Here is a 20,416-nt window from a genome sequence, read left to right as displayed (position 1 = left end):
ACTGGATATTGTTGGACATCCTTGGCATCAACTCGTAGAAAACTTTGACTTGAGCAGAAGAGAGAAGACATTTTGCATCTGAGTTGACTGATGACCAGCAGGATATTTTTTTTTCTGGTCTTCATCAATGATCTCTTCGACTCTCTGGAAAATCCTCTCTATCTCTTTGCTGATGACTCCACTCTCTGCCGCTCCATTCCTCATCCCTCAGATCGGCAGTCTGCAGCCTCCTCACTCTCTGCAGACCTGGATAAAATCACAGACTGGTCAAACAAGTGGAACATGTCTTTCAATCCTGACAAATCTCACACTCTCACTATGTCTCTCCAGAAAGACCAACTGGGCAACCCTCCAATTTACTTTCTCAACAATGCTCTTCAAGAAGTTCTGTCACTCAAGCTTTTGGGTCTCACTATCTGCCATGATTATAGTTAAAAAATTGTGTTAAGCCCTCTTTGTGCTGAAAAGTGTCATATCTGAAGTCATATGAAGCAAACCAGAATAAGTGATAAAAGGTTTAAATGACCAGAATGGGTCCAAAGTGTAATTGGGTACCGAAGTAAAGGTATTTATAGACATTTGTTGGGAAAAACAATGAATTGCAGGGTACCCTTTTCTCACAATAATTTCACAACCATTGCCATTTGACCAATCTCGTCATAGTAAAATATGCACAGATCCTGGAAATTAAATTAACAGATCCTGAATCCTGGAAATTAAATTAAACGTGAGAAGGGGAACTGGAAAAATGAATAGGTTGGGCTTAATGGTGGTAATGTAGGGCAAAATACATTGTAATCACATATCAGACTATATTCAGTCCATAATGGGACAAAGGCCATGCCAACTCACATTTGGGGGTATTGGCACATTTGACATTAATGCAAAATGGGGGTTAACAAGAAATTTAGTAAGAGGTGATAACTTGTCTTCTCTTTGAGAAACACTGGGATCTTTAACCATCCACCAGTGACCAGTGCTGGCAGATGGGGTCTTCTGGCTGATCATCCTTTTGGAAGGTGCACACGTTGATGCCCCCTGCAGGTGAGAGCACAAAAAGGCAAGTGCTATTAACTCTAACCTATCCTGCCGGCACATATTTTAATACTTCAATAGAAATGACCAGAAAATTGGATGTATTTACAGGAAAGGGCATGCATGGCACCAAAGATTATTGTTATGAGTAATCAACAGTTTGTCCTCAAAATGAAGCAGAAAATCTTTGAAACTCTCCTGTTTTTTCATACATTGAGAAGGCCAACAAACTGAAGTCCATGTGGTTGTAAAGCTCATCTACTCAGAAGTTGGTTAACCAGTCTTGCAGCATTCACGGAGGAAGCAAGTCCTATCTTATGGGAAAGATAGCCGTAGCCGCTGTTTGCAAACATACTCCAGTTTGTCTGTTTGGTTACAGCAATAATGTTCATTTGCATTAGTTGTATGATTTGACCACTTTGGCCTCAGATGGTTTAAAAATGTGGAATCATTGGCGACAGGGACCCTTAACTTTTCTGGAGAAAATACAGGGGACCGGGAGCTATGCAGCAACACCACGGAACTCTAACCCTAACTTCAACAGTCAACATTAAGACGACCAATGCTCATCTTCACAGCATCTTGGTTCACTTTGATACTTGGTGGCAAATTATAACATGGTATTTAATGCTGGCAAGTCGTATACAGTAGGCCCATTGGTAAAACAGTGGTAAATAGTACACAAGTTATATGGTGGCAAACAGTATATTAGTAAAGTATTGGCAAAGAGTATACTGGATATGTAGTGCTAAATAGTATACTGGTTATATAATGATAAATAGTATACTAGTTATATAGTGCTAAATAGTATACTGGTTATATAGTTGTAAATAGTATACTGGTTATATAGTGGTAAATAATATAATGATTATATCATGATAAATAGTATACTCGTTGTGTAGTGCTATATAGTATACTGGTTATATAGTTGTAAATGATATACTGGTTATAAAGTGGTATATAATATACTGGTTATATAGTGCTAAATAGTATACTGGTTATATAGTGCTAAATAGTATACCAGTTATATAGTGGTAAATAATATACTGGTTATATAGTGCTAAATAGTATACTGGTTATTTGGTGGTAAATATAATATACTGGTTATATAATGATAAATAGTACACTTGTTGTATAGTGCTAAATAGTATACTGGTTATATAGTGGTAAATAATATAATGATTATATCATGATAAATAGTATACTCGTTGTGTAGTGCTATATAGTATACTGGTTATATAGTTGTAAATAATATACTGGTTATAAAGTGGTATATAATATACTGGTTATATAGTGCTAAATAGTATACTGGTTATATAGTGCTAAATAGTATACCAGTTATATAGTGGTAAATAATATACTGGTTATATAGTTATAAATAGTATACTGGTTATATAATGCTAAATGGTATACTGGTGTTATAATGCTAAACAGTATACTAGTTATATAGTGGTAAATAATATACTGGTTATATAGTTGTAAATAGTAAACTGGCTATATAGTGGTAAATCGTATACTAGTTATATTATGGTAAATAGTATACTAGTTATATAGTGGTAAATAGTATACTGGTAATAGTGGTAAATAGTGTCGTGGAACAATTTGTGTACATAAACCAAGTCATGTTCACTCATTGAATACTTGTAAAATTTAATAACACTGGGAAAAATACTTATTCTGTTACAACAGAAATACATGGTATAATCAACTCACACAGCGGAAGGACCCCGGGTCGACACGAGTATTCTTCTTCATTCAGTTGCATTTACTTCATTTTATAGAATTGAGAACAATAGGAGAAGATTTGATTGGGTCCTCACAGTAGGAGGGAGGAGATCGGGGGACGAAGGATTCTGATAAGGGATTAGGGAGGGGTAGATCGGGGTTCAAGGAATTACTGACAAGGAAGAAGGGAGTGGGGAGGGGGTTGATCGGGGGATGAGAAATTCCTGATAAGTCAGTATCTTCTCAGTGGGTCACTCGAACCAGAAGATAATTGTCTTTGTACAACAGCTTTCACAAACCTCATCCCCAATTAGTATTTACACAGAACTGGAAATGAATATCTTTCCATCACAAAGGCAACTCTTGAGTCCACCAGAGTCTGAATTATACTCTTGAATTCCTAATAGTCAGGTTCACTATGTTAACAAATATAATTTCGTTCAAAATTTTGGTAGATTAGCAAAACTATATATTTTTGGAATATTCAGAGCATGAGGAATCCAAAAATTAATGTTTACATTTGCGTAGACACCTTTGCGAAAATGACACTCAGGACAGTGATGAAGATAGTCAGGTTCACTATGTTAACAAATATAATTTCTTTCAAAAATTTGGGATTAGCAAACCTGTACATTTTGGGAATCTTCAGAGCATGGAGAATCTGAAAATCAATGTTGGCATTTGCACAGACACCTGCATGGCCGCCATTTTGGATTTTGAAAATGGCCGCCATAAAATACATATTTTGCGCGATCTCGGCTTCTAGTCAACCTAGAGTCTTAATTAAATATGCTAATCCTATGTTTTCTGGGTCAAGGAATCCAATAAAGGCCTCAAAATAGTGCTCAGGATTATAGAAAAGCAACAAACAAAGGTAATTGAAAACCATTGTCTTTATATTTGTGATATAACTGTATTACATAATACATGATATTGCAAGTCCTTTGAAGTTATAGGTTGTTATAGGAAGTTATAGGTAGTATCAGATTGAACTATAAGTCCTATACACAGGATCTACGAGGTCTATACCGTTCAGGAATATGCTTTTACAGATCATCACTGTCCTGAGTGTCATTTTCGCAAAGGTGTCTACGCAAATGTAAACATTAATTTTTGGATTCCTCATGCTCTGAATATTCCAAAAATGTATAGTTTTGCTAATCTACCAAAATTTTGAACGAAAAAACATAGTGAACCTGACTATAAGTTTGAGATAAATGTAATACATATACATACATGCATCCTTAATAATATAATTAATCATTTTCTACAGGATTTTTTATAAACGATAGCATAGTATTGTTAAGATTCATCAAAGAACTGAAATACATTGGAGTTTGTTGTCATAATGCATTTTATCAATTAAGAGGATAAGGGACAGGTTTCAATTGGAATACCTGCGATAACTCGCTTACCTAGAAGTTTTTATACTTCCACAATAGTATACTAGTTATATAGTGGTAAATAGTACACTGGATAAAGATGGTAAATAGTATACTGGTTATATCGTGGTAAATAGTATACTGGATAAAAATTGATAAACAGTGTTGTGTGACCCCTTGGTTAATACCGGGAGAGGCACGGATAGCCAATAGCGAGCTTTTAACTCTGAAGGTGATGATCAAATGCGGATTTTATATGCACGGGGGAAGAAAGAGGAAGAGGAGGCTGAAGCTTACCTGTCGCGATCGCCGGCCGTCTCAACCTGCAGGAAATAAACTCAAACAAAAACCGGGTTTATAAAATATTAAAAAACCGACCTTTAGAGGTTGGCCTTTTTCGGGGACCGTGGTTGTTGTTGTTTTTTGGTCCCCTTTTTATAAATGTACAGAAAAGAATGAAAGGGTTTATTAAAACGTGACGGTAAAACAATTCCTATAGGATCCTTCACACCAGATTTGTAACACAGACGCAGGAAGAAAATAAACTGGAAAATAATGGTGCGTAGTTTATCGTGCACTTAGCTCTGATCAGCTCGAGGGACGAGGGGGGATGCGGGGTGGGGGGGGGGGGGTCACGCAAGGAATCCAAGGCTACAGAGGTCTGGCCAGGGTTGCGCGCGAGTCGCGCGCGTTGTCGAGAAACAGGCCTCACTCGCTCAGTCCCAAGCGTTTGTCCACGCGGCGTTTCTGCCTGGCAAAACCCTGCACGTCTCCTGATGATGTCTCTGATCGCTTCCTGGAGCCCGTTGTCCAAGCACAAACGCGTGAAGGAGAAGAACAAGGGAACCAGAGGAGAGCATGTCTAGTAGGAAGACTAGGTCCCCCTGCACCCCCCGGAGATATACTTCTAATCAGTGTTTCTAGATTGGAAAAAATGTGTAGAAAATGACTAGCTATGGCCCCAAGCTGAAAAAATGTCCCACATACCATTTTTATGCAAATTACTGCTGCCATTATCAAAAAAACGATTTTTGACATATCTCAGCCAATATTGCAGATAATTGAAAAATGAAGGTGTCTAGACCCATGTTTTGAAGGGCATAGATCATGATAGAACTATTCATAACATGATTACATGTGTCTATGGTATACTAGTATGCATATTAATGCTGTAATTACAAAATAATCAGTTTTACAAATGATAAGGATACGTTAATACTGCAGATAACTTAACATGGTACATAAGGGGTCTAAACCCAGGTATTTTCAAGGTTAAATGTCAACAAGATGCTCCTGAGTCTTGCATAGGGGCGGGACATTGGCAGTAACCCTTCCACACATCCATGAACTACATCGGGATGCTCACTGGACACAAGATGCGTGGTTCTGGATATGCAGAGATTCTCTTTGAGGCACAACTAGTAACAAGTGGATCTCTCAAAGGTGTTCTCAGTGGAAAGGCCTACGCAAAGTCCCTCTTTTGCCTCAAAACAGTGTGTGAGGCAATGGAGAGGCTGTTGATGGAGAGATTCACTGAGGAGGAGAACATCATGATCTCTGACCCTGCTGTGCTTCTCAGAATGACCCAGTCTTGCAACCGAGAGCACCTCGATGAAGCCCTCAAAGACCCCTCAACTCTACTCCTCATCAAAAAGTACCATGCCTTTGAGGAAAAGGTGCGCAAGGGCCACCTGGGGAAGACAGCTGCCTTCTGGATGTCGTTCATTACCCACTGCCATCTTGTCTTCATGCTCCTCCACTCTGTGAAGACCAACAACCTCCAGCTGTTTCACAAGTGTAACGGAGAGATGGCAGATATCTTCTTCGCCTTTGACGGACACAACTACTCCAGGTTTGTGTAGCATACATGGTAAAATGTATAACCATCACTGAGTAGATTTTAATTGATACTTGGGTTCATGTATTATGAGAGGAGCTATTCCAATAAATGTCTACAGTATTTCCCTCTCTGTACTTTACAGATATCTGACTTGGCTGGAAGTCCACCTGACAAATCTGGAAAGCACGCACCCAGGGGCCAAGGACCTGCTTACTATGGGTGCAATCGCAGTGGCTCGCTCGATGATACCAGGGGCACTCAGTGCTGTCGACAAGACAATGGAAGAAACGTTCATGCGCTTTGCTAAATCATCAGGTACATCATTTTCTTTCAGTACATTATACATTTGAAACTGTAGAAACCAGCTTTATATGATGTAAACTGCTCTTACAAAACATTTCCCTTTTAATGATTGGGTTATGCAATTAAAATATGTTCACTTTTCAGGTGGCTTTGCTGGCCTGTACAGTCAGTTTGGGGCATACCAGAGATGGTGCCGAACAACCACAGCACGGGCACAGTTCTATGAAAAGACCCTTGAGATGGTGGATCTCATCGATGACCCAGACTGCCCAAGAGCAGGGAGACATCGTGAACTAGAGAAGGCAGAGATCAGAAAAGGCGAGGAGGCCGTTCAGCGAACCCTAACTACTATCAAGAACTTCACCAATCCGTTCACCATCATTGATAAGGACAAACTCTACTGCCTGGCCTCTGGTGCTCCCGTCCCCATGGATGTTGAGATGGATGTGTTACAAGCAGAAGCTGTGGGGAAAGCTGCGAAAGCTGACTTCATCAGGCGCCTGGAAAGCGGAGAACCTGAGAGCTTCTTCAACCCAATCAAGAGAAAGAAACTCAAGACCATGGAGGCTAGTAACAAGAAGATCACACTAACATCCTCACAGGGCAAGGTAAGGATGTAATCCAATACCCAAGTGCTTTTGTATTTTATGTTGTATTTTTAAATGGCGTCCTGTACATGCTATATTGAGATACAAGATTGAACTCCAAATTTGTTTATTAAAGACAGTGCACATCAATGAACAATGTAAAGATTGTAAATATGCCAATTTATAGCACATGAATAATTTTCACCTGTAGTCCTTCCTGTAGTACATATCAACCAATCACCATTTATCATTCCAGGTCATCCAGTATCAGGAGCAAAGCAACCTTGCATTCCTGCTCCTTGTCAAGTCTCAGAGTCAAGATGAGCCATTAGACCTGGGAGAACTCATGAAGTACTGCCTGATGCCAGTGCCTCCTAGCCTTGGGACACCAGATGGGTTCTTCTGCAAAACCAACAAAGCCTCCATTCTGCACTACCTTTTAGAGGACACCACACCACAAGATCTGCAATACCCCAAGGATGCCCTGTTCATCCAGGATGGAATGGCGCTGCTGCATACCCTTGCCAACCTTCCCCCAACATGTGGTGAGATATGCTTGCAGGTGCTTGATCAGATGGTGGCCAAGCAGCACTTTCTGTTCTCCACTGACAGTTACCATCCTGAGTCAATCAAAGCGCAGGAAAGGCTGAGGCGGGGCAGCTCAGAGAAGATCATTCTGGCTGGACCAGCAACCAGGAAGCCATATGACTTCAAAATGTTCCTTGCAAATGACGACAACAAAAAGCAGATGTGCCAGCTTCTTCTGAAAGTGTGGAGTGGACAAGAGGCAGCTACCAGGCTGGAGAGAACAGAGATGGCTGTGCTGATCGTGGAGGGGAAGGCCCACCAACTTGCCTCAACGAATGGCAAGGTAAAATTGAAAGCCCTTCGTGAATGGCGATTCAATTTGTAATTTTTCCTGAAAAAAAGGTGATTACCTGTGATGTTTGTCTAGATCTGAAACTGGCAGTGACTGGTGATTGAAATGCGGTGCCTTTTTGTGTTTCAGGTCGAGGTACGTGAACTCCCCACGATCTACAGCAACCAGGAAGAGACTGATACCAGGGTGGTTCTGTACCTCCATCATGCTGCTACCATCGGATACAAGAACGCTGTAGTCAGAACACCGGACACAGACATCCTCCTGATCCTGCTCCACCATGCCCACAACATCAAGCTGACGGTGTACCTGGATACAGGGTCAGGGAAGCATCGCCAACTTGTCAACGTCTCTGAGCTGGCAGAATCCCTGGGAGAGGACTACTGTGCCACTCTCCTGGGGTACTATGTGTTCAGCGGAGAAGACTGCACCAGTGCCTTCAAAGGGAAGGGAAAAGTCGGGCCCTTGAAAAAGCTGGAGAAGAATCCCAGGTTTCACAGGGCATTCGGTGAACTGGGTGACAACTGGGATGCCAACCCTGAGGTGGAGAGGCAGTTAGAAAAATTCACCTGTGTGATGTACGGCCAGAGTCGCGAGTCATCAGTGGACATTGTCCGTGCCAAGCTGCTACGAAAAATGGTGGGAGAGGACAAGACCCTCACATCCAAGTCCAAGGTTGATCTGGCTCGCCTTCCTCCATGCCAGTCTGCCCTGAAGCCGCACATCCAGCGTGTGAACCACCGCGTAGCATTGTACAAAAGAGCCGATCAACCTATCATCGAAAAGCCAAAACCTTATGAGGAGCAAGGATGGATAAGGACTGATGAAGGACTGTTGAAACCAATGTGGTCCAGTGGTCCCATCCTACCAACCTCACTGGTGGATCTTCTGAACACAGGAGAGCACGAAGAGGAGGAGGAAGAGGAAGGAGAAGAAGAGTTTGACTCTGACGATTTCGATGAAAATGATGATGACTGACTCAGTGTAGAATCACTAATGCTAATGATGTTTATCTAAAACAAGCAAGAGAAGAGTGGTCACATTGAGTGCTAGGACTATTTTGACAGTTGTAATATTTAGAAAAATAAAACTTTGTGTTAACGTCTGTGTAGACGGACCTTAATATGAGTCTATTATTTCGTAAAACTGTGATTATTTTGTAAATAAAGCACTAATTAGCATACTAGTATACCATAGACACATGTAATCATGTTATGAATAGTTCTATCATGATCTATGCCCTTCAAAACATGGGTCTAGACACCTTCATTTTTCAATTATCTGCAATATTGGCTGAGATATGTCAAAAATCGTTTTTTTGATAATGGCAGCAGTAATTTGCATAAAAATGGTATGTGGGACATTTTTTCAGCTTGGGGCCATAGCTAGTCATTTTCTACACATTTTTTCCAATCTAGAAACACTGATTAGAAGTATATCTCCGGGGGGTGCAGGGGGACCTAGTCTTCCTACTAGACTAAAGAACAAGGCAAGCTGAGAGGGTAAGAACGCAAGAGGGCAAGCGAAGGGAAGAGCATGAGAGAAAATGTCGGTCCTCCAGTTGTTTTAACGTCGGGTCGTGATGTCATCAGCGTTTCTCCACCAATCAGCGCGCCGCTTCTTGCTCGACCCTGACGTCATTGGTGGTCCTCGCCAATCGGCGCTCTGCTTCCTCCTCGGCCTTCCTTCCACCAATCAGCGGATAGCTTCTTGCTCCACCCTGGCCAATCACGGCTCCTCGGGGTGTGTCTTCGGCCTGCCCGTCTTCCGTGGCGATGTAGCTGGTGCGTCCAAAATGGCTGTGCTCAGAACTGGCTTCCGGTTGGTTTTATGGTTATTATTTAGTGCAATAAATGGGCATTTCCTCACTGGTGTATATTGCAGTGCCAAAAGAGCCAAAGGATAAGTCACATAGGGTAAGACATACAAGGGATAATTTATGCTTATCCCCTAAGCTAGTTAACATGCCCCGCCCCCTCATGATGGGGACGAAGATACACCTTACTCCAACATTCGGCTGAACAGAACTTATTACATGGTGATGGTTCTTACCCGGCATCCGGAGCTTGATACCTAAACAAATCTTCCTGACTCTACATATTAATACCCCACAAACATAACAATAGTAATTATAGTAAGTGGTTATATCTTACTATAATTCACCAAATGTCTGTCCGTCTGTCTGTCTGTCTGTTCCCAGGTACCGCAAAAATGGCTGAACCGATCGCAACGAAATTTTGGGTGGGTAAGTCTGGGACCCCCTGGAGTAAAATAGACTATATTGTTTTTCCCAATTTTCCAGTTTTTCCAAATACGATGGAATAATATTCACGGATATGAACAGTGATGTGGCTATTATTGAAATTCTTCAAATACTCTTTAGATTTTGATGATCTGCGTGTGATATGATTTAACGGATGTTTATATAAATCGTTTAAAATAAAAAAAAGTCTTCAATTTCTGATATTTTGCCTTTTCATTTGGGTCTCCCAATTGAAGCCCCACCCCTAGGGCGGGTACCGTTGTTAGTAGTGGTAAATATATAGTACTGGTTATATAGTGGTAAATAATATACTGGTTATATAGTGGTAAATAGTATACTGGTTATATAGTGGTAAATAGTGTACTGGTTCAATGGTAGTAAATAGTATACTGGTTATATAGTGGTAAATAGTATACTGGATAAAGAGTGGTAAATAGCATACTGGATTAAGAGTGGTAAATAGTATACTGCTTACATGATGGTAAATAGTATACTGGTTATATAGTGGTAAATCGTATACTGTTTATAGTGGTAAATAGTATACTGGATAAAGAGTGATAAATAGTATACTGGTGATATAGTGGTAAATAGTATACTGGATAAAGAGTGGTAAATAGTATAGTGGTGAATAGTACACTGGATAAAGAGTGGCAAATAGCATACTGGATAAAGAGTGGTAAATAGCACACTGGATAAAGAGTGGTAAATAGCACACTGGATAAAGAGTGGTAAATAGTATACTGGTTACATGATGGTAAATAGTATACTGGTTATATAGTGGTAAATAGTATATGGTTTATAGTGGTAAATAGTATACTGGATAAAGAGTGATAAATAGTATACTGGTGATATAGTGGTAAATAGTATACTGGATAAAGAGTGGTAAATAGTATACTGGTTATATAGTGGTAAATAGTATTCTGGATAAAGAGTGGCAATTAGCATACTGGATAAAGAGTGGTAAATAGCACACTGGATAAAGAGTGGTAAATAGTATTCTGGTTACATGATCGTAAATAGTATACTGGTTATATAGTGGTAAATAGTATACTGTTTATAGTGGTAAATAGTATACGGGATAAAGAGTTATAAATAGTATACTGGTGACATAGTGGTAAATAGTATACTGGATAAAGAGTGGCAAATAGTATACTGTTTATATTGTGGTAAATAGTATACTGGATAAAGAGTGGTAAATGGTATACTGGTTTTATAGTGGTAAATAGTATACTGGAGAAAGAGTGGTAAATGGTATACTGTCTATGGTTGTATATAGTATACTGTTTATGGTTGTATATAGTATACTGGATAAAGAGTGGTAAATACTATACTGGTTACATGATGGTAAATAGTATACTGGTTACATAGTGGTAAATAGTATACTGTTTATAGTGGTATCTAGTATACTTGATAAAGAGTGATAATAGTATACTGGTGATATAGTGGTAAATAGTATACTGGATAAAGAGTGGTAAATAGTATACTGGTTATATAGTGGTAAATAGTATACTGGAGAAAGAGTGATACATAGTATACTGTTTATAGTTGTATATAGTATACTGGATAAAGAGTGGTAAATAGTATACTGGTTATATTATATAGTGGTAAATAATATACTGGTCACATGGTGGTAAATAGTGTACTGGTTACATATACTACAGGAATAACAATGATGTTATCTCATTACACAAGGCCTAATGCAGCTATTTCAATTTTACTTGGTGCTGTCCATGACAACTATTTTACATATGCTCCTATTTTCTCTTTTTGATTGAATAATGACAAATCTATTCATTTGGAACATATTCCTCGAAGCAGTCATTGCAGACGAGCTCGCCTCTGTTGAAACGTCCAAACGGTCCATCAATGTTAAGGTTGCTTTGAAGTGACAGATACAATTTCAGCTACCTGCATCACGTGGTACATGTGAGTTTCACTCGTGGATTGTCATAAAGAAAATCACATTCAGGCTCTGGCTTATTCAATTTATAACCAGTTGAACAACCTCCTTCGGGGGAGCATGCATTTAAATATAATCAGATCAGGATGGTAAAAGGTTTTTCCTGTTTTTTTTTTTTTTTTTAACTTCAATTACAATTTAAGGCCTTGGAAAAAATCTCACCAAAAAGTCTTCACTATAAGTACCATGGCTTATGGCTCTGGATCACAAAGAATGGGCGTGGCTTTGCATGTCTTATCAAGGTGTGACAAACCACAAATGTAACTTTTGTCACTCCCAGCATGTGGACCTGGTATCGAATGAGTTTATTTTCGATCTGTTCAGATTAATGGACTCGTGTCAACTAAACCCGATCATACCCATTGACTTGTCACATCTGGAACCGATCGCATCTGCTAAAATATTCCACGGTCTTTTCGACAAGAGTAGGCAAGTGTGTGACGGTCACTGACTTCTCCACCGCACCTTTTCCCACCTTCGTGTGGGGTTGTCCCGCCCGGAGAAAGGTTTTTGGCCCAAGTCTCGCACGAACCGGCTGGACAGGCTGGGCGTTCGACTAAAGGTGGCAGGAATCACTTAACATCTACTAGCCGGATCCGGAACTTCACCAAAATTGAATCGATTCTTCTTTGTCACACACACAACCTGTCCACCAAGTTTCGTTCAAATCCGTCCATGACTTTTTGAGATTTCCTGCTATATGTTGGTTTTAGCCCGATCACTCATTGGTGAAGAATCACTAAGAAATTAAATAATTCTCATATCCGAATCCATATTCAGATCTTCACCAAAATCGAATCGATTCTTCCTTGTCTCTCACACACACACACACACACACACACACACACACACACACACACACACACACACACACACACACACACACACACACACACACACACACACACACACACAACTTAAAAATTAAATAATTCTCATATCCGAATCCATATTCAGATCTTCACCAAAATCGAATCGATTCTTCCTTCACACACACACACACACAACTTGAAAATTAAATAACTCATATCCGAATCCATATTCAGATCTTCACCAAAATCGAATCGATTCTTCCTTGTCACACACACACACACACACGCACACACACACCACACACACACACACACACAACTTAAAAATTAAATAATTCTCATATTGGAATCCATATTCAGATCTTCACCAAAATCAAATCGATTCTTCCTTGTCACACACACACACACACACAACTTGAAAATTAAATAACTCTCATATCCGAATCCATATTCAGATCTTCACCAAAATCGAATCGATTCTTCCTTGACACACACACACACACACAACTTGAAAATTAAATAACTCATATCCGAATCCATATTCAGATCTTCACCAAAATCGAATCGATTCTTCCTTGTCACACACACACACACACACACACACACACACACACACACACACACCACACCCACACACACAACTTAAAAATTAAATAATTCTCATATCCGAATCCATATTCAGATCTTCACCAAAATCGAATCGATTCTTCCTTGTCACACACACACACACACACACACACACACACACACACACACACACACACACACACACACACACACACACCACACCCACACACACAACTTAAAAATTAAATAATTCTCATATGTGAATCCATATTCAGATCTTCACCAAAATCGAATCGATTCTTCCTTGTCACACACATGGTGATGCCTGTGAATTTTTAGGTTTAGGATGCCTGTGAAGAATTCACCTACTCTTTGCAAAAGTGCGGAATTTTTAACATCCACTTGCTAATTATAGAGCAGACTGGATGGCGAACAAATTACAAATCCCTGCCTGAACTCCATTCTCTTATGGACAGAGGGCGTGGCATCGGCGGCACAGCCACGCCCCAGGTAAATGCCACTCGCAGCCTTGTGGTGGAGAAATACGAAGAAGAAGAGGAGGAAGAGAATAATGATTGTTCCACAACCATGGAGCGACACACCTCCACTAAACGAGCCACTTCAAAGCCCAAGGGCAAGGACGCAACAATATTGGCATCACAACATCAGGGGCATTGCATATCTGCGTTTGCATTCCGATTCCTCAAATAGTGTCTGGTAATGTCTGGCAAAGCGAGCTGTGTGAGCTCTGATTCCGTTTGCAACCACGTATCTTTGCGAGTCAGGATTTTCAGCACTTGTTACCATCAAAACGAAAAGTAGAAATCGATTGGATGTCAAACATGACATGCGTGTTGCCTTGTCAAAGACCACTCCCCAATTTCATCTTCTTATTTAAGCCAAACAACAACAGTCTTCTCACTGAAATGTACTTTTGAGCAGAATGAAGTTTATTTCTTGTTTAAATTGCACAATTTGGATATATTTCATTTTATTCAGGGAATGGTCATTGATTTTTGCATGAAAAAGGTGAGATATATTCTTTGTAAAGATTGTTTTTTTATTCTGATTATGACGGTACATGATGGAAATAATTTTCCTTTGCAATAAAATGTATTGTTGTGGATATGAGAATGGTTTTTTTTTGTTGTTGTTGTAGTGTAAATTGTTGTAAAATATCGCCCTCCTTGCTCCAGTTATGTATAAAGGTCAAAGTGCGTCCCGTAACTAGTTCATAAACACCACACGTTAGCCAATCATAGATTTCCCCCCTTGTTCCATAGTTATATCTTTATTATGTGTATTAGTGTAAGGCGGTGTCTTCCATCAATTGAAATACTCCATTGCACCAAGTGAAATAGAGTAGATTCCTTTCACATTCCCTTTTCGTCAATTGCCATTCGCATTGCCAACTACAATTGCCGCCATTAAACATGTGCTCAGCTCGGGGAAGAAGGGCGTGCCCGCCCATCGTCATCAAGGGTGGAGTCAGAGGGCCTGTGCCCACCAATCAGGGCCGAAGCGAGCTCACCGAGGGGCGTGTCCTGAAGGCCGGCGGCTTGATCGCCTGAGGCGCTATAAAAGCGCGCGCGCAAGAGCCGAGTGTGTGGTTGGACCAAGCAAGAGAGAAGTGGTGGTTGGACCAAGCGAGAGACGTGCAAAGAGAAGCGCGTCAGAACGTTGGTTGGTGGTTGGTGGCGGAAAGAGAGTTGGTTACAAAAGAGATTGGAAGAAGTAAAGAGAAGTGAGGCGGAGTGAGGCAGAGTGAAGCCAAGAAAGACAGCAAGCCTTGTGAGGGTTGAGTTGAGGAGGAGCACAAAAAGGGACACCAAGAGTTGCGTCGACGCCACCGAGGTTTTCCCGCCAAGAACGCAAGGAGTCGGAGCTGTGACCTCCAGCCCTGCCGTTTTCAGGGACCTGACCCTTCCTCCCCCTCCAGCCATCCACCTCCTGCCATTCCTATCATCATCCCCCGTGTAAGTGTGTTCATAGTCTGTCTTTTGTCTTGTCCCTGGGTATAAGTAAGCTTGTATAAGTTAATATTTGCACTGTGTCACTTGCTTTTTCCATTTTCTCTGTATATAACCTTGACTGCTCCTTTTGCTTAGTGTGTGTAGATAATAAATCCTGTTACTCTTCTGTACATCTTCTTCTTCTTCCTCTTTACATTCGGTCGCTTTAGAGGTTTCCCCATTGAATATCTGTGGCGCGATTCGGCCAACGTTCAGGAATGGGGTTAATCGGGGTAACTGTTAGGGCCGCGGTGCCATCCGCTCGGCAAAACAACATCTTATCCGCGGTCCGTAACAGTATTCATTGTAGGCAAAATTTTGTGTTTATGTGCTTATGTGCATTTTTCTGGGGAGGGGTCCGGAGCTTTCACCAGATTCTCAAAGGGGTCCATGACTCAAAAAAGGTAAAGAACCCCTGCTCTACCGAGAGTAACTCTACCGAGGTATAGTTACCTAGAGTAAGAGTCCTCTACATGTAATGTAGAGTAACCTATTATTATTCCGACTAGTGGGGTCACCCGTGGGAATCCCACGGGCATGGACGTGTGTGGCATTTGGACATCTTGATTTCGATGCTGCACATTAAATTTTACAAAATGGTTACTGGCAATTCATCAGATCCAGAAATGGTGTAATGAACACAATTTATTTATTACACATAATATGTGACCCCTCACTCCTCTCCACCTGACACTCTCCTCTCTCCACCCTCACGCCTCTCCAATCGCACTCCTCCTCACACTCTCCTCCAATACCTCCTCACACTCCTCACAAATCCCTCACACTCCTCTCCAATCCCTCACACTCCTCTCCAATTTCTCACACTCCCATCCAATCGCTCCTCACTCTCCTCTCCAATCGCTCCTCACTCTCCTCTCCAATCATTCCTCACTCTCCTCTCCAATCGGCCCTCACGCTCCAACCCCTCGCTCCTCACTCTCCAATCCCTAGCTCCTCGCGCTCCAACCCCTCGCGCCTCACTCTCCAACCCCTCGCTCCTCACTCTCCAACCCTTCACTCCTCACTCTCCAACCCCACGCCCCTCACTCTCCAACCCCTCGCCCCTCACTCTCCAACTCCTCGCTCCTCACTCTCCAACCCCTCTCTCCTCACTCTCTAACTCCTCGCTCCTCACTCTCCAACCCCTCGCTCCTCGCTCTCCAACCCCTCACTCCTCGCTCTCCAACCCCTCGCTCCTCTCCAATTTCTCACTCCTCTCCAACCCCTAGCTCCTCACTCTCCAACCCCTAGCTCCCCACTCTCCAACCCCTAGCCCCTCACTCTCCAACCCCTAGCTCCTCACTATCCAACCCCTAGCTCCTCACTATCCAACCCCTAGCTCCTCACTCTCCAACCCCTAGCTCCTCACTCTCCAACCCCTCGCTCCTCTCCAACCCCTCGCTCCTCACTCTCCAACCCCTCGCTCCTCACTCTCCAACTCCTCGCTCCTCACTCTCCAACCCCTAGGTCTTCACTCTCCAACCCCTAGCACCTCACTCTCCAACCCCTAACTCCTCTCCAACCCCTCGCTCCTCTCTAACCCCTCACTCCTCTCCAACCCCTCTTTCTTCTCCAACCCCTCCCTTCTCTCCAATTTCTCGCTCCTCTCCAACCCCTCACTACGCACGCTGCACAGTGGAGAGCATTGCACACAGGGGAGAGGAAAGGATCACATACATGGGAGAGGAGGGAGCATAGGGTGGGAAGTGAAACTTCCACCTTCACTTGGTTGACTTCACTTGATTTGACTTGAGAGGGTGGAGGGTGGAGAACCCGCCTTGACTCTTGTTCATTTATAAATTTGAAAGTATCGAAAAGACTTCGCTTTACAAAGTAGAAGTGGATTAAAACCAAACGTTATTAATAAATATTGTATTCCATAGCTGGTCGACATTATTATGTACATTTTTGAAGTACTGTATTGGTTAATTACATAGTTGGAAAAGAGTTGAATTGCCTTAAACAAACTCTGTATGTACACCAGTAGGGAGATAATGGGGCTTCCAGGACACCCATGTATTTAGATGGGACTTTTTCCCAAACTGCCCATTTTTCCCCTGATTACCGTGACACCCCTTTCTCCTTTTACATGTAAGTGAATGGGGGAGTCCTTACTTACCCTCCAAGGACCACGCGACATTCAAAATTCCTCATTGATCCTATGAATATTTGCTCATTTTCTAATTTTTTAAACAACTCCATTCTCTTATGGAACTCATCCCCATCTAGGATATTGATAAACTTTACATCAAGTACCTTTCTCTGTGCGTTTATAAAATGATATGTTTCACGGAGGGACCTGGTCTGTCCTCCTCCCGATCCACATACCATTTTAAAATTATAATATTTATTATCTGGTTGATAACCATCAAAGTTCTCACTCCACTCTAATATATTTTTCTTCCCGCCCTCCATTACCCCACTTAACAAATGAATACGTTTATCAGTCTTGAGGACCTTCTGACCAGTGATCCTCTCAACCTCTCGGATCTGGTATTTCTCACACTCATTATGTTTTCCATTTATATACCAAGGTTGATTACACCTCCACCCTTTAGTCTGGTTAATACTTGGTTCTATCATTTATTTATTTATAAAAAAGGCGGCGGTAGCCCTTAAAATCCCTAACCCCATTACCTTATCACTTATATATATATATATATATATATATATATATATATATATATATATCTTATCACTTATATATATCTTATCACTTATATATCTTATCACTTATATCTTATCACTTATATATCTTATCACTTATATATCTTATCACTTATATACTTATATAACCATAAGGGAGACTATCAATTCCATTTTCTAAAATATATCGTTTATCATTATATGCTCCTAGTGCTAATTTATTTATCTCTTCTGAATATAATTCATGCTTATAACTCCTAATCCCTTTTACCTTTCGATACTGTTCCCCCCCACTCATCAAACATTGATAATAATGACCAAAATTTATACTTTCTTTAATTACATTTTTCTTAATCCCCTTGAGCTTCTGATCACACTTCTCCACATTCCCAACTCTATATTTATACGCATAGGCCTTTGCTCTCAATGCTATGAACTCACTCAGAATATTTCCACCAAGCTCATCCTTGAACTTTCCAATCACCTTTTTATTTTGATTCGAGAACAGCTGACTAGTAGCATCATAGTTGCTTGTATCATAGATTAAAGAATCTGTTTTCATATCATCATAGACGTCATCTGTCTTGATACTCAGGATGAAGCTGTCCGTATCCATATACATCAACATGACGTTATCATCATACTTTGTTTTAAAATTCTCATAATAATATTCATACATCAGTAGTTTTGATAGATCGAGAACAGTAGTACCAATATAAATCGGTTTATCCATCTCAATTTCTTCTTTCATCATATGAACAGCACAAAAGTTTTCTGTAAAGATTTCAACACGCTCAAAGCTCGGTCTGTTGATTAGTTTGGAAGTTTGTTCCCAGGAAGTTGTCAACTTGATATTTTGTCTCTTTCTAACATTTTCCATAGTCTTCCCAAACACCGCGTTATTCATCAACTTATAAAAATCTTTCTCAAAGTCAGTCTTTCCAAGCGTTCTCTTTCGAGTGTTAAAATCAATATATTTCATTAACCAATAACTCTGTTTGAATTTCAGGACCCGATGAACTTTCTCAACAATTAGACCATGTTTCACAAATTGTAAAAGATTTCTCTGATGTAGTACATAGTTCTTCTTATCAAAGAATGTTGTTAAAAGTTTTTCTGTTCTTGATTCCTTATTAAATGATTTATGATATTCACTCAACCACTCTGGGTTTGTTAATTCTTTCTCACACCCGAAAGGAAGATCTTTATGTTTCTCAAAGAGTTCTTTTGGATACTTTAGATCAACCTCCAGGAAATACCCTTCTTTCCTTTCATCCAACTCTTTTTGTGTTGAACTCAAAATCTTTTCTAGAACACCCTCATGATCACTCTCCCATTTCAATCCTCCATAAGGTTGTGCTTGGGACATTGCCCACCCATAGAGGTTGTTGGCGTCATAATACACGAGATAGGAACTATCTTTCTTTGGATCATAATCTGGAAGATATTTGTTATTTGCTTTTGAATATCTTGATGAGCAGACTTGTGAAATTCCCCCTCTCTTTGCTCTCTCTATCATCAGGAGCATATCAACATCGGTTATCAAATCCAAATCTTGTTTAGTCATTTTTAACATAGCACTCCAAGCAAGACCCGGTGCTGTGAAATAATGAGCAGGGTCCAAGCCATATCCAGAAAGACACACGGATCTAAATGCTTCGAATACATCTGCTAGAAGAAGGACATCAGTCTTGAGATAGAGATCATGATAATCACCCATATTATTGATATTGCATTTTTTCCAAACATTTTGAGCATGTACATAATCATCATCTGAAACATTGCTATTATTTAGAATATTATAAAAATCTTCTTTTGGAGGAAGTTTCTTTTCATCAAATCTTTTAAATGAATCCATATAGTCGTACGGGTAAATTCCCTTTTGTGTTAGGAGTTCCGTATCCTCATAATTACTCTCCAAACATGGAAATTTTTTCAAATTTTTAACTAGGTTAGCAAGAGGACTAGCCATGAATTTATATGTATCCAAGAATCGAATTCTTGTAGTTGGTCTTGTTGGAATGATTTTTGTAAAGGAGATGTATTTTTGATCCGTACTTGGAATAGCACTGATACTCACAGGAGTCTTTGACAACTCTTTAATAAACAAGTGTGTATCATAATGAGCGTTGTTATGAAGAAAGACAGGAATGAACGAGGGGAGTTTATAATTAATATTACAACTTTGATGAGCCGGACCTCTATTTACCAGTGAGATGACAATGATCTCTAACCTTTAGGCTTTCACCAATTTTCTCCCCACAAATATGACAGGCAGCCTTTGGCTGTCTAAATTCTCTTTTTTCTTTACTTGTTAAGGACATTGGTTTATTGGTTTCTCTCATTATCGTGGTTAATCGAACACAGTCTTTTTCGAGTCGTTTCACAAACTCCTCTGGGGCAT

General features: G+C 40.6%; 1 protein-coding gene and 1 long non-coding RNA gene across 2 annotated transcripts in view; one reads left to right on the top strand and one right to left on the bottom strand.

The window, feature by feature from the left end:
• Positions 1-516: 516 nt before the first annotated feature.
• The window catches only part of LOC137436527 (uncharacterized), a 52,031-nt gene continuing 32,131 nt past the window's right edge, over positions 517-20,416 (bottom strand). Inside the window, exon 2 of the long non-coding RNA XR_010986300.2 lies at positions 517-1,038. This is a non-coding gene — a long non-coding RNA (uncharacterized LOC137436527). The remainder of the gene's footprint in view (positions 1,039-20,416) is intronic.
• On the top strand, positions 5,486-9,104 carry LOC137422550 (uncharacterized). Its single transcript, XM_068109277.2, has 5 exons — positions 5,486-5,994; positions 6,125-6,297; positions 6,430-6,893; positions 7,129-7,743; positions 7,882-9,104. The coding sequence occupies exons 1-5, from the start codon at positions 5,486-5,488 to the stop codon at positions 8,728-8,730; spliced, it is 2,610 nt and encodes an 869-aa protein (XP_067965378.2). The 3' UTR covers positions 8,731-9,104.

This window comes from Myxine glutinosa, chromosome 11, assembly GCF_964187855.1.
Source record: "Myxine glutinosa chromosome 11, kmMyxGlut1.1, whole genome shotgun sequence".
Classification (NCBI taxonomy): Eukaryota; Metazoa; Chordata; class Myxini; order Myxiniformes; family Myxinidae; genus Myxine; species Myxine glutinosa.
This window is presented reverse-complemented; position numbering and strand designations above follow the sequence as displayed.

Excerpts from the sequence above, each read along its gene's own strand:
- LOC137422550 (XM_068109277.2), top strand. The coding sequence starts at position 5,486 with ATGAACTACATCGGGATGCTCACTGGACACAAGATGCGTGGTTCTGGA. Across the intron at positions 6,894-7,128 it reads TAACATCCTCACAGGGCAAG|GTCATCCAGTATCAGGAGCA; the intron begins GTAAGGATGTAA and ends TTATCATTCCAG. Across the intron at positions 7,744-7,881 it reads TTGCCTCAACGAATGGCAAG|GTCGAGGTACGTGAACTCCC; the intron begins GTAAAATTGAAA and ends TTTGTGTTTCAG.